General features: G+C 43.5%; 2 protein-coding genes across 9 annotated transcripts in view; both read right to left on the reverse strand.

Annotated features, from left to right (window-relative positions):
* The window catches only part of FHDC1 (FH2 domain containing 1), a 32,089-nt gene extending 31,037 nt beyond the window's left edge, over window positions 1-1,052 (reverse strand). Inside the window, exon 1 of the mRNA XM_032187103.1 lies at window positions 527-1,052. Within this exon, the coding sequence (XP_032042994.1) occupies window positions 527-1,012 (486 nt within the window). The 5' untranslated portion in view covers window positions 1,013-1,052. The remainder of the gene's footprint in view (window positions 1-526) is intronic.
* Window positions 1,053-8,509: 7,457 nt separating this feature from the next.
* ARFIP1 (ADP ribosylation factor interacting protein 1) overlaps window positions 8,510-13,057 on the reverse strand; it is a 42,223-nt gene continuing 37,675 nt past the window's right edge. For all 8 annotated transcript variants that reach the window (XM_032186781.1, XM_032186786.1, XM_032186780.1 and 5 more), the window contains one exon: window positions 8,510-10,131. In XM_032186781.1, the coding sequence (XP_032042672.1) occupies window positions 9,976-10,131 (156 nt within the window). In that variant the 3' untranslated portion in view covers window positions 8,510-9,975. The remainder of the gene's footprint in view (window positions 10,132-13,057) is intronic.

The following is a 13,057-nucleotide window of genomic DNA, read 5'->3' on the forward strand; positions in this document are numbered from 1 at the left end:
CATTGTATTTTATTGCCTCATTGTCATTCCGGTACTTCCCTTCTTGACGTATCTAAGACATCGGAAGTACATACAGAACATGTTAACCCTTGAGATATGACTCTCCTCCCTCCTGCCTAGTATATATTTGCATTTTGATTGTGCAATGGACACAGTGGAAGAGCTGAAGATAAAAGCTACAACGCACTGAAGTTTCACACTAAAAACTCAATGGCTATCCAATAAAAGTAAATACAGGTGCCTTCAGTTCCCTTCGCTTTTATTTATTTTAAGAGGTGGTCAGATCACAGCACTTACCCAGGTAAAAATAATAAAACACTGTTAGCTCTTTAAAAAACAGATTTGTGCCACCAAGGACAAATCCTCCCTGTCGTTTATCCTCCCTGTCGTTCCCCTCCCATTCAAATCAAGGCAAATTTATAGTCAGAATGGACCACAACAGAGACAGAGGTAAACAAAGGCCAGACGGGATTCATACCAATTCCCACAGCATGGTGGAAAAGAAAGATTGAACTTCGGTTCTTACCTCCTCTTTAGTCTCCTTAAACGAAGACTTTAAAGACCGACTTCTGGTGTCCTGGGGCTTGGTTTCTTCCTGCTGCCCAAACAGCTCCTCGATCGTCTTGGTGTCGATCTGATACTGCGGTCTCGCCGCGATCGTCCAGATGTTGGTTTTGCCACGGACCTGCTCCTCGGGGATGGTTTTCCAGAAGAAGCTCCGCATCCGCTTCTTCCTGCTGTGGCTGTCGTGCCCGTTGGTCAGTGGTGGAGGCAGGGGGGGGGTCGGTCCCGGCAGCGGCGGGGGCGGCGGTGGTGGCGGCGGCAGCCCCGGGGGCGGCGGCGGGGCAGGGGGTGCCCCGGCCAGGGGACATGGCGCAGGGGGCGGCGGCGCCGCGGAGGGTGAGGGGAGGTGCGATGCCGCCGTGGGGTCCTCGCCCATCAATCCCGTCGCGACCGAGATGGCCCCATTTTCTTTGTCATTGACCAAGGAGAGACAATTCATAACATGCATCTTACGGCCCCTCCGAAGAGGAGAGCGTCAGTGCCTCGGGTCTGCCTGGCGCATGGAGCAGCGCAGCAGCGGCGTGCGGTGCAGTGCGGTGCGTCGCGGGGTGCCCGGTCAAGCTCTAGTCTGCCAGCAGCAGCGGCTCACCAGGGGACTGCGCCATCTTCGCAACCTGCAACGAAGGGCAGCGGGGAGACTCGGGTCAGGGAGGCTGGTGTCATGCTGAAAAGACACCAGGATTAACACGTAACGGCAATCAAGAAGGAAAATTTAGGGTATCAAGCATCCTTCCTGAGGCAACCGTGTAAAATCTGTCCATGCAATATCTCAAGTATTTGTGGGGACTCAGACTTGGAGAATACATATAAAAACAAGAATCTCTCCTAAATCACACACAGCAAATAACAAACCCGTGCTTTAATCTCAGCTCGGTGCAGTTTTGTAAGAGAAGGTACGTATCCCAGATTATTAAGCCAAACAGTCGTCGACTCTTTTGCCCAGGGAGGTGGTTGAGTCACCACCCCTGGAGGTGCCGAAGAAAGGCGCAGATGTAGGACTCAGCAGCATGGTTTAGCGGTGGACTTGCCAGCACTAGGCAGAAGGTCGGACCAGGTGATCTCAGAGGCCTCCTCCAACCCAAACGATTCTGTGACTCCTGATTTCACATTTTTTTGGGTGATTATACAACACAGTTAGAAAATCTGACTGCTAACTACTACTCCTGCAGTAGCGGATTAACGGCATCAAATAGACCCCATCTGAATCCTTTGGTGTGAACCCAAGCTGTGTTAAAATAACAAGTGATGTGTGTGAAAATCTAGCAGCCTGCCCTAACATCCTACTTTTTGGCCTTCCTATGATGTGACCGCCCATAAGGGAAGGACATCGCACCGCCCCTCGGCTCCCTGTGTCCGCGGAGCACCCACCTGCAGTATTTGCATTTTACCATTACTTGTCAGGCTACGCTGCCTGCCAAAATGCGCTACAAGAAGACAGACTGCAGTTTGATGAAGCTGTCCCTTATAATTTACTTCAGTATCTAGGTTACCACGGCAAGTTCAATAAGCAGAGAAAGGGCAGAGGAACCCCCAGGAACAGGAACCGACACATCCTAAGCACTCAGCACACAGAGCTTTACGTATTTCGGAAAGCTCTTCTGTCTGCCCAGATTACCTCACGAGGTAGCTTAACAGGAATCACAACAGTTTTGAGCAAGCTCTCTTATACTGCCACCTACGAAAAGCAGATACTGACATTGACGGCAAACCTTCAAGAACGACTTCTGTAGAAAGCACGATTTTGACAAGCCACACCTGTTGGCTTTACTTTCCTTGTATTTCTCAGATAAGATAAGTTAAAATATTTCAGGTATAGACTAATGAAGAATTCCGTGGCTTCATGAAAACACGCTCGTTATCTCAAAACCATTTGGGGAATTCACGAAAACCAAAACCAACCAAACAAAAAAACCTCCAACCAACCAAAAACAAACTAAAAAAAAGGATACCGCACAAGAAAAAATTATGTAGAATAAAGACAGCCACCGAGCACAAATCAGTCGCAGGAAAACTCAAGCTGAAGCAATGCGCTGGCATGAGAACAGCATCAAATCAAAAGTTTGGCACAGATTTAGCCGTACGTCTGTTCTGCAGGGTTCACATAGAGCTAATAGCAATCCAGATCGATTTGACATTGTATAATGGTGATGAAAAACCTTTGCTATTTTTGCCAGAGATCCATCATTAGAGCATTCATGAACAAACAGATCCAAGTACAGAAAGAAGCCTTAGGGCAAATTCTCTCTTGCTCCCGTAAGGACTCGGCTACTCACAGCTTCTCTGAAGTCAATGGAAATTGACACAGAACCATCCGCTTCACCTGGTCTTCCCAAAAACTTGCACAGGTAGCAATGACCTCCCCTTTCTCACTTCAGATTTTCTGGTCTCACACCAGAAGGTGTTACTGAGGTGCTCATGAGAACAGACCATGCTTATAAAAGCTTGTGTGAGGTTTAAACCATAGGAATGACGGAAAGTATTTTAATGGCAGGGTAAAGAGGGGAAGAGCTACAAAGAAAGTAGATCAGGATAAAGGGTTTCAAATTCAAATTAGCATTAATACCCAGTTGCTATTACAGAGCGCTACGCTCATTCCTCTCCTCCCAAGTTCATGATCAGAGATGCACAGAGGCATGAAAAAGCAGGTGCAAGGCGGTGGAAAGAAATTAACCACTCAGAGCAATTAACCGCTGCATTAATTTAAAGAAACACTCAACTTGGAAAAAAAATAAAAATAAAATAAAATCTTGCCTCCCTAGCATGTACTTCAGAGGGAAATATGCATTAGCCCGCCTGCCACCAACACAAAGCAGCTCTCGGCAGCTATTATTTTCCGACTCGGGTTCCCACAGATTTAAAAAAAAAAAAAAAAAAAAAAAAAAAAAAAAAAGGGAGAAAAAGAAAAAAAAGAGACAGACAGACAGACAGACTGACCGACCTACCGTGCCCCTGGGCAAGGCGTAAGCGCCTGGTTTTGAAACTCCCCGCAAAATGTGGGCAAAGCGGGGTGAAACGCTGGGGAGAGGGCGGCGGGGAGGCACCCGGGTCCCAGCGCTCACACGGACGGACAGAGGGGACAGACGGACAGAGGGACGGGTCGGGGAGCTGGGCGCTGCTGTGCGAGGCAGGGACACTCCTAGTGAGAGGCGCGGGGAGTGCAGCAGCAGCAGCAGCAGCAGCAGGAGGAGGAGGAGGAGGCGGCGAGGGGGACAGCGCAGCCCGGCCGGGCGGCGGGCACAGCCCCGCGGCTCCCCTCCAGCCACCCAGCGCTGCCTCCCCTCGCCATCGCCTCGCCCGTGCAGGCAGCTGTGCCCCCAGCCCGGCAGCAGGTGAGGCTCCCGGCTCCCGGCTCCCGGCCCCGTCCCCGTCGCCGTGCCCCCGCCGCGCTCACCTGGGCCCGGTCTCGCAGCAGCCCCGGGCGCGGGTCCCGGCGCGGGTCCCGTGGCGGTGCCGCCGCCGCCTCCTCCTCGCATCGCGGCGCGGCTGAGCCGGGCCGGGCCGGGCCGCCCGCGGCCGGGGGCGGGGCTGCGCGCAGGCGCGGGGCGGGCGGGGCCCGGCAGGTGGCAGCGGGGGCGGCCCCGGCGCTGAGGGGGGATCCTCGGGGACACGGGGCTGAGAGACCCCAAGGCCTCGGAGATAAAGCGGTGTGCGCGCAGCTCGAGGGCACGAAGGCCTGGAGCGATGCAGAAGGGCCCGTGCCCGGTCTCATGGCACAGTGTGGAAGCAAAGAGCACCCAGCCCCTCACAGCAGGGCACCCACAACCGTCCCCTCACCATGCCCAGGCACCAAACCCCATCCCTCTCGCTGACCCAGCCAGGCAGCTCGTTCAATTCACTCCCTTTCTGAAACTCTCAGAACAAAAGCAAAATTTAAGAAATGTGATATTAGGACTCGGTCACTGAAGCCTTAAATCCACTGAGCAGAACCCGTTGAGCTGCAGCAAGGGCAATCCATGCCCTACCACGCATCTCGGCTTGGCAGGGCCAGCAGCAGCTGGAGAGGACAGGCTCAGATCGCAGCCAGCACGGACATTCCTCGAGAGTGCGAGGTCACCACGCAGGGCACGGGCAAGGAAGGGCAGCGCTGCCTGGACTGTGGCTGCTTGTGTTGGAAGCAAAGGGACTCGTTGTCGCTGCTGCCAGCCATGAGCGCAAATGCTCACCCTGCAAGACTAAAAGTACAAGCCAAACGAGGCTTACACAATGTCATATTAAAAAAAAATAAAAAATGAACAGGGTAGCAAAGGACCTGGGAGCCTGTCCAGATGTGAAGATAAATTCTTAACTTGTCCTCATCCTGTGAGATTTATACCAGAGCATTTCTAAAGCATCATGTCAGCAAATTACATTTAAATTTTCAGCTGTTTTTACCCCCCTAACAGTGTAAACACTCGGCATACAACGATTTTGCCCGCATGGCTAAAATTCAGAGGCACAAGCAACTGAAAACAGGTCTTCACAGTAGGAAGTATTAAGCAACTTTAATAACAGGTAGACCAAGCAGCCCCACCTATAATAAGCACCAAATGCACCTCCCTAGAACAGATAGCATTTAGATGGGTTGGCATACTCTGAAAATAAATCCCACTGTATTTTAAGATTTCTAGTTAAAAGGAATTCTCAAGACAGTCTCCAAGATGACTAATTTTAACACATTACTTTTTTTTTTTTTTTTTAAGAGGGGGAAAATTATTTTGGAAGATCTGCACTTCTTTGGAAGCAGAAGGAGCTTCTAATGCCTAGGTTGAATATGAAAGTAATGATTAAACCAATCTAATTGTAAGAACAGAATTTATACCACTTGAACAAATGGCATAGTTACCCCTGTCGCAGGCCCTCAACTCTACAGTGTTTGGAGAGGCAAGGGAGAAAGTTTATTGCAACACTTTAGACACATTAAAACCAAGGGCTATTTGGTTTCAAAATGAAGGACTATGATAGTTGACCTTCTCTTGAAGCAAAACCCTGCAATTATTAACCACTATCATATAAAACTACCATGATGCATACGCATATGTAAGAAAGGCAGATCAAGACTGAACAAGCAGCACTAATTTTTAGCCTTATTTAACTCTGAAGTGCTTGAATTTACAGCCTTCAATACTCTTGAAAAGGTAGCAAGGTGTATAATTATTATTCTAATTAGCACAGTTGGACACACCATTTGTTAAGTACCATTAACTAGGAACACACTGCTGATAGCCGAACTGTTCCCAAATAAGCCAATGCATTTATGCTGGCATAAACAGTAATAACAGGACAAACCCAAACTAAACATTTGTTTCAGGCCGATTCTGTTCTGTATCTTATCTCAGCACTTCATTAAGAAATGTTATCGCACATCCATAGTAGTACCCATCTGAATCCTACCACCCCATGATGCTCTTGATCTCTTTTTTTGCTCCTCCTGGAAGATCAAGTATTTCCATTCCTCCAAGAGTTATCTCGAAAACGGGTTCTCACAAAGAAAAGAGGCAGAATACATTTGCTCAGGAAGTGTTTTTCAGTAACTAAAGAAGCCACATTTTGCTGAGTGGCTGTACAATGTACAGTGTAAGTACTTAATAGAAATACACTATTTCAACGTAGTACAACAGTCAGCAACACAGAGTAGTTGCTGCTCCTACCTTTTTTTTTTTTTTTTTTTTGAAAGGCAACTCAGGTGTAAGTAGTAATACTTTTGGTTCCTCAGTCATAGGAAATCAAGTATTAGCAAGCCATTGACTGCGCTTTTATGTCCAAGGCCATTGCTTTGCAAGGTTCATATGCTTCCCTGGATTTCCATACTGTGATACTGATGAAGTAGCAACACACAGTATTTTTATTTCCACTGCTTCTCTACCAATTTAAGCCATTCTTCTCCCAGACAGGCACAAGCTATCCTACTTGCCATTTTTAAGCTACAGGGTAAGGTACTTCCTTACTTCACTTCCAACTCCTGCCATAACAGAAATGGGTCAGAGATCCACAAACAATGTGAAGTAACAAAAACAATATACAGAAATGTAAACACAGCAAGTCACCTCTGTGCATCTCAAAAAAAAAAAAATAATTAAATTTGACAAAGCTGAGCTCCCAGTAGCTGGATAAATTTGGGTTAGGGGTGATCACAATATAAACATGAGAAAGCCAGTGACTAGCACAAGCTCTACATCAAGAGTGAAGCATGGAAAAGATAACCAGACCAAAAAAAGATAATTGCAGAGGAGGAATGCTGAATAATTATGATATTCTTGTTGTAACACCACAATAAGGAACAAAAACAGATAAGCAGAGAAGACAAACTGAACATGCCTTCACTTCAGTTCAAAACAGCAAAGTTGAGAGGAATGATTAGCTTTTCTTTTAATTACTTTGATCATTTTTTTAAGCAGAGAGGGATAGAGATAAGGTTGGGAGAATGTGTTAAAAAGATTGAAATCAAGCTGCTACTTTAATGATACCAGTGCATTATTACTGTACTCTACTTGCACAGACCTCTCTTCAAATGTAGCTACAGATACACTTCATAACCAGAGAAGGCTTTGTAAGGGCTTGGTAAAGCATGAAGTATGCCAAAGAGCATTTTCCTTACGTGTTAGAGTAGAAGAGCTGCTGTAGAATTCATACAAAATAACAGAAGCCACAAGTTGCAAACAAGCCAGGAGCGTAGGAAACTTACAGTATGGTCACTGAGAGAAACAGCTCTGTAGGTCCCTTCTTGGTAAGTCAGCTACGGCAACATGTCTGAAGTGCTGTTAACTACTTGAAATCCTTCTTCTTGATGAACCTCAGGCAACACTAAGAGCACTAATGCAGTAACTTGTAACAGAGAAAATCTTACACAGACAAGACTCCAGTAGATGGGGGTATGATGCCCCCTCCCTTGCCGAAATAAAAAACCACCACCACTGTGAAACAATTGTCCATCTAGATGAGTGTCAGCATTAGAAGCTCAATATACAGATATTTTCTCTTTTTTCTGTATTAGAAAAACAACCATAATTATTTCCAACTGGAAACTTCCGCACACGATCTCCAGAAGAAAAAGCTTCTAAAGTTGGCTAGATTTGAAGTTAGCTTTGAATATCAGGCATGAATTTGAATTCTTTCATGAGCATATATTTCACATTCTTTTGCCACCATCCACGTGCCACAAAAGGAAATCACTTCAATATCCCATCAATCAGCTAAACGCAGAATCCTCCTCTCTGAGGCTATCAGTTAGAACAATTGCTTTGGTGAGCAAAATGGAAATCATTCTTCCTTCTCTCTGGTCTTAAGTTCTACACTGAGACTTCAGCAAGTAATCTGTTTTGTCCAACCTTTCCTTCCAGTTGAAGACACTCCATCAGTTTGAAGCCACCACAAAAGTTTGAGGTTTGCACAATGCCATAAGTCTCCTCCCTGCACAAAACAGTTTCAGACCTGAGTTCACTCTTACCATTTCTGACAGATCACTTCCTTCTGCGCATGGACTATATTCAGCAGGAAGAGCATGAATCTTGCACTGAAACCAAAATTACATATTTCCTGTATAGTATTCTGAGAGTAGGTATTGCAATTGCAATCAATAGGTTTGCATTCTCTACCCCTGCTATGATGCTGCCTGTACATCCTACCTCAACCACACAGTCTACAGCTAACTTGCTACCTGCACCATCATATCATACACACATCAAGATTTGCAGACAGTGGAAGACAACAGCTTCATAGAAGTTCTTAAATATGAAGTTAGCTATAGAAGTTTAAAATTAAGAAAATACACATACTAAAGGATTTGTTTCACTTTAAGCCTACATTCAACTTGAACTTGCACATTATTAAATCACCCTGAAAAAGTAACAGCAGTGTTATAACCTACGGATTTCCCAGAAATTCATAGGTAGGGGAACAACTCAAATACAAAATGAAACTTCCACTGCAGAAGCTGGGTTGTACTCTTAACCATCACAAGTCAAGGAAGTTAGACTGCAAACACCTTTAATATGAATACAAAATTCACAGAGGATATACATTCTGGGGAATGTAAATGAACGATAACAAGAGATTCTGACAGAACAAAAACATAAGGAAGGCTCTGTCAGGCCAAGAATTTAATGAGGAATGATTAAAAAGTTTGATTTACAGTTACAATACAGTTGTGTTAAGCACTGAAAACTTTAAGAATGTCAGCTGAAAGGCATTTGAACATACAGTACATAAATCATACAATCCACACAGTTGTAAATAACATATTTGAAGTATTTCATTTTACTTAATAGAACACAAAGCAATGTAACATGTGCAAATGAGGACTTCAATACACTCAATTTAAAATGTATATGATAAAATTGACAGAATTTTACATTTAAAGAAGGACTATGCTATTGATGGAGAAATTAAAAAAAAGAAATATCTTCCTCATTACTCCCCTTACTGACGTATGCTTTTCAATTAAATAGAAAAATCATACTGGCCCAATTTCCTTTCTCAAAATCGCTTCTGTCCATGAAGATTAACTAAAGCTTCAACTCACTCTAAGTGTACAAAGAAACAGCATTTACACAGTCTACTTTCCCACGATGGGAACTGACAAACCATTATGTGAAAGGGTTCTTGGATTATGTACACTGGTTGAAAACATTATCTTGTAAAAAGGCACATACCTGTGATTTAAGGCTAGTACGGTTGTTTTTTTTTTTTGTTTTTGTTTTTGTTTTTTTCCATAGAGAAAGTAAAATTTTAAATGAAATTAGTACATTGTATGGTCAGCCTCACTCAGCAAACCATTTGGTGCAAAGCAAAAATGTGTGCTTAGAAGCCTCAGACTGACAGTGATTCTTGCTTTAGTGTTTTTTTCCTTTAATTCTATGATGGAAATGTACATCTTTTTAAAAGGCATTTGCTCTAATTCCACTAGTCAATGAGTGTTCTGATACTGCTGTCTTATACGCAGGTACTGCATACAGACCTTATATTATTAATCTGCAAAATATTCTTTTAACTCTCTCCTTTTTAAAAGTCATACGAAAATCATTAAAGATGTTTTCTATATTCATCTATAAAATACCAGATGTTGGTACAAATCATGTAAACCTCCATTTGGAAATATTTTGACCAGCCACCAAAATGACCAGAGATCACAAACATAATTTGTCAGTGCAAATCTATATAGTTTTCTTTCCCCTCCCTCCCTCCCCCATCCCAGCTACAGAAATAACCACCAACCTTCACATACAAAAGGAGTGCTCTATATTTGAAATGATAGAAATTATGTTTGGTTACCTTAAAGTTACCCACTTTCCCACCAAATTCAGTTTTACAGTATTATAAAAGGGAAACAAAATTAAAGCTGTCTGTGCAAGAATCACTACAACAGTCCTTCAACCCCAACCCTTAATTCTTATTAGATTTATTGATTTTAGGTTAGCATCAGCTCCTCTTCTCTGATTACTGTTCTTCAAGCCAGGATGGAGCATCTGCTCCAGGAGTTTTCAACTTGATGTGGAACTGTTTAAGTGTCTGTTCAAGCTGCTTTTGATTCCCAGCAAAGTACGCTGCAATGGCATTGTGGAACAGAACGAGCTGATTGTGCAACACCTTAACCTGCAGGCAAGGACAGAGATTGGTTCAGATGAACAGGCAGATGCAAATAACGTCACACATCCATTATAACAAAAACAGGCATATCTGAGATGCTCAGACGTCACACGAGGTTATTTAATGAAAGTTTACAAATACAAAATGCAAATATTAAATTCCCTATTATTAAAGTGATTTAGTATTTTCATAAAGTAAGCTTAACTAGCAACACCAACTCAATATGCTCGGACCGCAAGCAATTCACTGAACAGCATAATGTTAGCAAACTACAAATACTTGATTACTTGAAATTAGATGCCATACCTCTGTGCAGTATACCTACCTGCAAGCCAAATGCATTTCCCTAAGACACTACATGACAAATGCTTTAAGTATACAGTTCATTTATTTGTCCCCTCCTGCAAAGAGGTGCTGTTCTCTAGCTCTTGCATACTCAAGTCAAGAAAAACTGATGCTCTTTTCCCAGCAATATTTCTTGCCCGCCTCCTGTAATGCAGGATTATTTACAGCGCTTAGTCAATATCTTGATTATAAAACGTGCAGAGTAGTTGTGAAACACAACTCATCACAGCAATCAAAACTTGGGGAGAAGGGCACGAAAGCAGCCGGAGGGCATCACTGTTCCCTTCTGGTCTAGTCCCTGATGACAGACTATAGTGCTGATGAAGTCTAAGCAAAGTCAAGTAAACATTTACATTTTCACTGTAGCACACCAGGAAACCTGAAGTCATGAATGCGTAGTAGTGTGATGAAAAGGCATCCGTCCAGTGTTACCCATAACCAGAAACTTGTCCTTTTTGTTCCTGAGTGTACTCTCAGCCCAGCACAACCCTACTCTTGTGCCACAAAGCCTGACTACCGAAGAGGTGGCCCTGTGCCTGTTTCCAGCCTACAGGACCTCAAGCCCACTTAGCCAACATGGAAGAGAACAGAGAAACAGAGTGGCTGACTGAGCCCAAAGGGATGATGTGGCAGGCAGCAGGTTTAGATTTCTCTATAGGTACTTTGCTTGGGTAGCTTTTATCACAAAACTTCTGTGAACTTCTCTGAAATCATCTGATAGTTGTATGTATTCAGTCAGGCCTAGGCTTCAGTATATACACACATGTATGCACACACAACCAAGAATTGACAACAAAGTCAAATGATTCAAATTGAAAAACGCTTTGCTTGTTTGTTTTTGAACTACCAAAGCTAACTCATTTTATGAAGTTCTATCCCAGAGCCAGATCATTGTGATGTAAGTTTGGGGATAGTTACCAAACTGGTAGCTGAGGTGCCGGATGTTACTACTTCTGCTCTCCTCCTTCCGGAGACAGTTCCTAAGCCAATCCCCAAAATGACTGGGGGAACTCATTGTCCTCAGCTCTATTAAACATTCAATAAAAGCATATACTCAACTCCTCCTGTAAGCTCAACGATGAAGCAGCAGCCAGGTGAGACAAGAGAGTAATCCAATATCTCAAATCACCTGATGTCCACTGCAACAAAACCCCCCAAAACAGCTGAAATCTTGACTACAAGCATTCATTTAAAACCAAGTTCAAAGTGAACCAGTTTTCCCCTGAAGAAAGCTCAGCCTTGCCCACTCCCGTATCCAACCATTGATCCCCACTGCCATAGTGTTTCACCTTAGGCCTGTGTTGGCAAAACACGCAGTTATGCAGTCAGTTGGATCAGGGAACAGATCTAGATTAAAACTAACCAGACAACAACATATTTGCCTTAGCCTGGATCCGTTCCCCAGTCTGATTCTCTGCACAGCTGCAAAAACACTTCTGTAAGCACAACAGAGAAGGCAATGTGGGGGAAGGGGGATACAAGAGAACGGGACCACCTCCTTCTACACCAAAGCCTTGATGTGATGTGACTGTCAGATTACAGAGCTAAAGGCCAAATCTTAAGCACTGAACTGCAGCACCCACTCCAGCAAATAACCATTTGAAGATTTGCCTATCAATAAAATAACATAATTCTAAGTTGCTAAAATACGGGTTCCAAAGTGCAACTAGCATGCCTGTCAAAAAGCCATCGTGTTTTTTCAAGTTGAACATCATTTTAAATTATTGCCCCTTGTTAATTAACTATATGCATATCTGTTCCTCATTACGAGATGAGTAAGCATTCCATAATAGACTTGGCAAACTTTAGTCTCAAAACAAAACTGAACTTTCTACATAAACAAAAAATGGACATGGCCTAGAGAGAAGATGCGAGTTTCCTATTTCACACACAAGATACTGTAGGTTGGAACTCAGTCCCCACGTTTCCTGTTTTTTTTCCCCACATTTCCTCATGCTTCCTTTGTGTGTATATGATTTTTTATTTTTTTTTGTATTGCCCAGACTAAAAAAAATACGTATTTATTAGGAGGTAACCATGAACTGATATATCTAACTGAAAATTAAATCCTAAAATACTTAATTGCTTTGCTATAGCCAAGTTTCATTACACAATTCTGCATTCAAGACACAAGCAAACAATAACTAAGCTTGAGACTACACTGTACTATATCCTGTATCAGAATATAGAAGACCCCAAGCCCCAAGGGTTCACAATCAACAGCAGGAAAGCTGTCTGGCTACTGTGCCATTCTTACCTAAAGACTTCCCTAATTAATCTCTGAACTATCACCTCTGGATCGATGCACCTCTGGACTCAGAATCATGACGATGTGTATTAGTAACACCGATGATCAGAGATTTGCATGTTCTAGCATGTTGTAACACACGTCTGGCAAGGCCATTCCTTGTTCAATAAAGCTACTCAAATACTAACCTTCATTTGCCTTGCACACAATAAGCCTAAAAAAAAAAAAAAAAGGCTTTCCAGAATAGCCTACAAATGCAGCCCTTTGTGAGAACCCAAGTAAAACACTACATGTATTTTGTCTGACTGATCTTCCTTTATTTTGACCTCCCATTCTATT

This window comes from Aythya fuligula, chromosome 4 (assembly GCF_009819795.1).
Source record: "Aythya fuligula isolate bAytFul2 chromosome 4, bAytFul2.pri, whole genome shotgun sequence".
Classification (NCBI taxonomy): Eukaryota; Metazoa; Chordata; class Aves; order Anseriformes; family Anatidae; genus Aythya; species Aythya fuligula.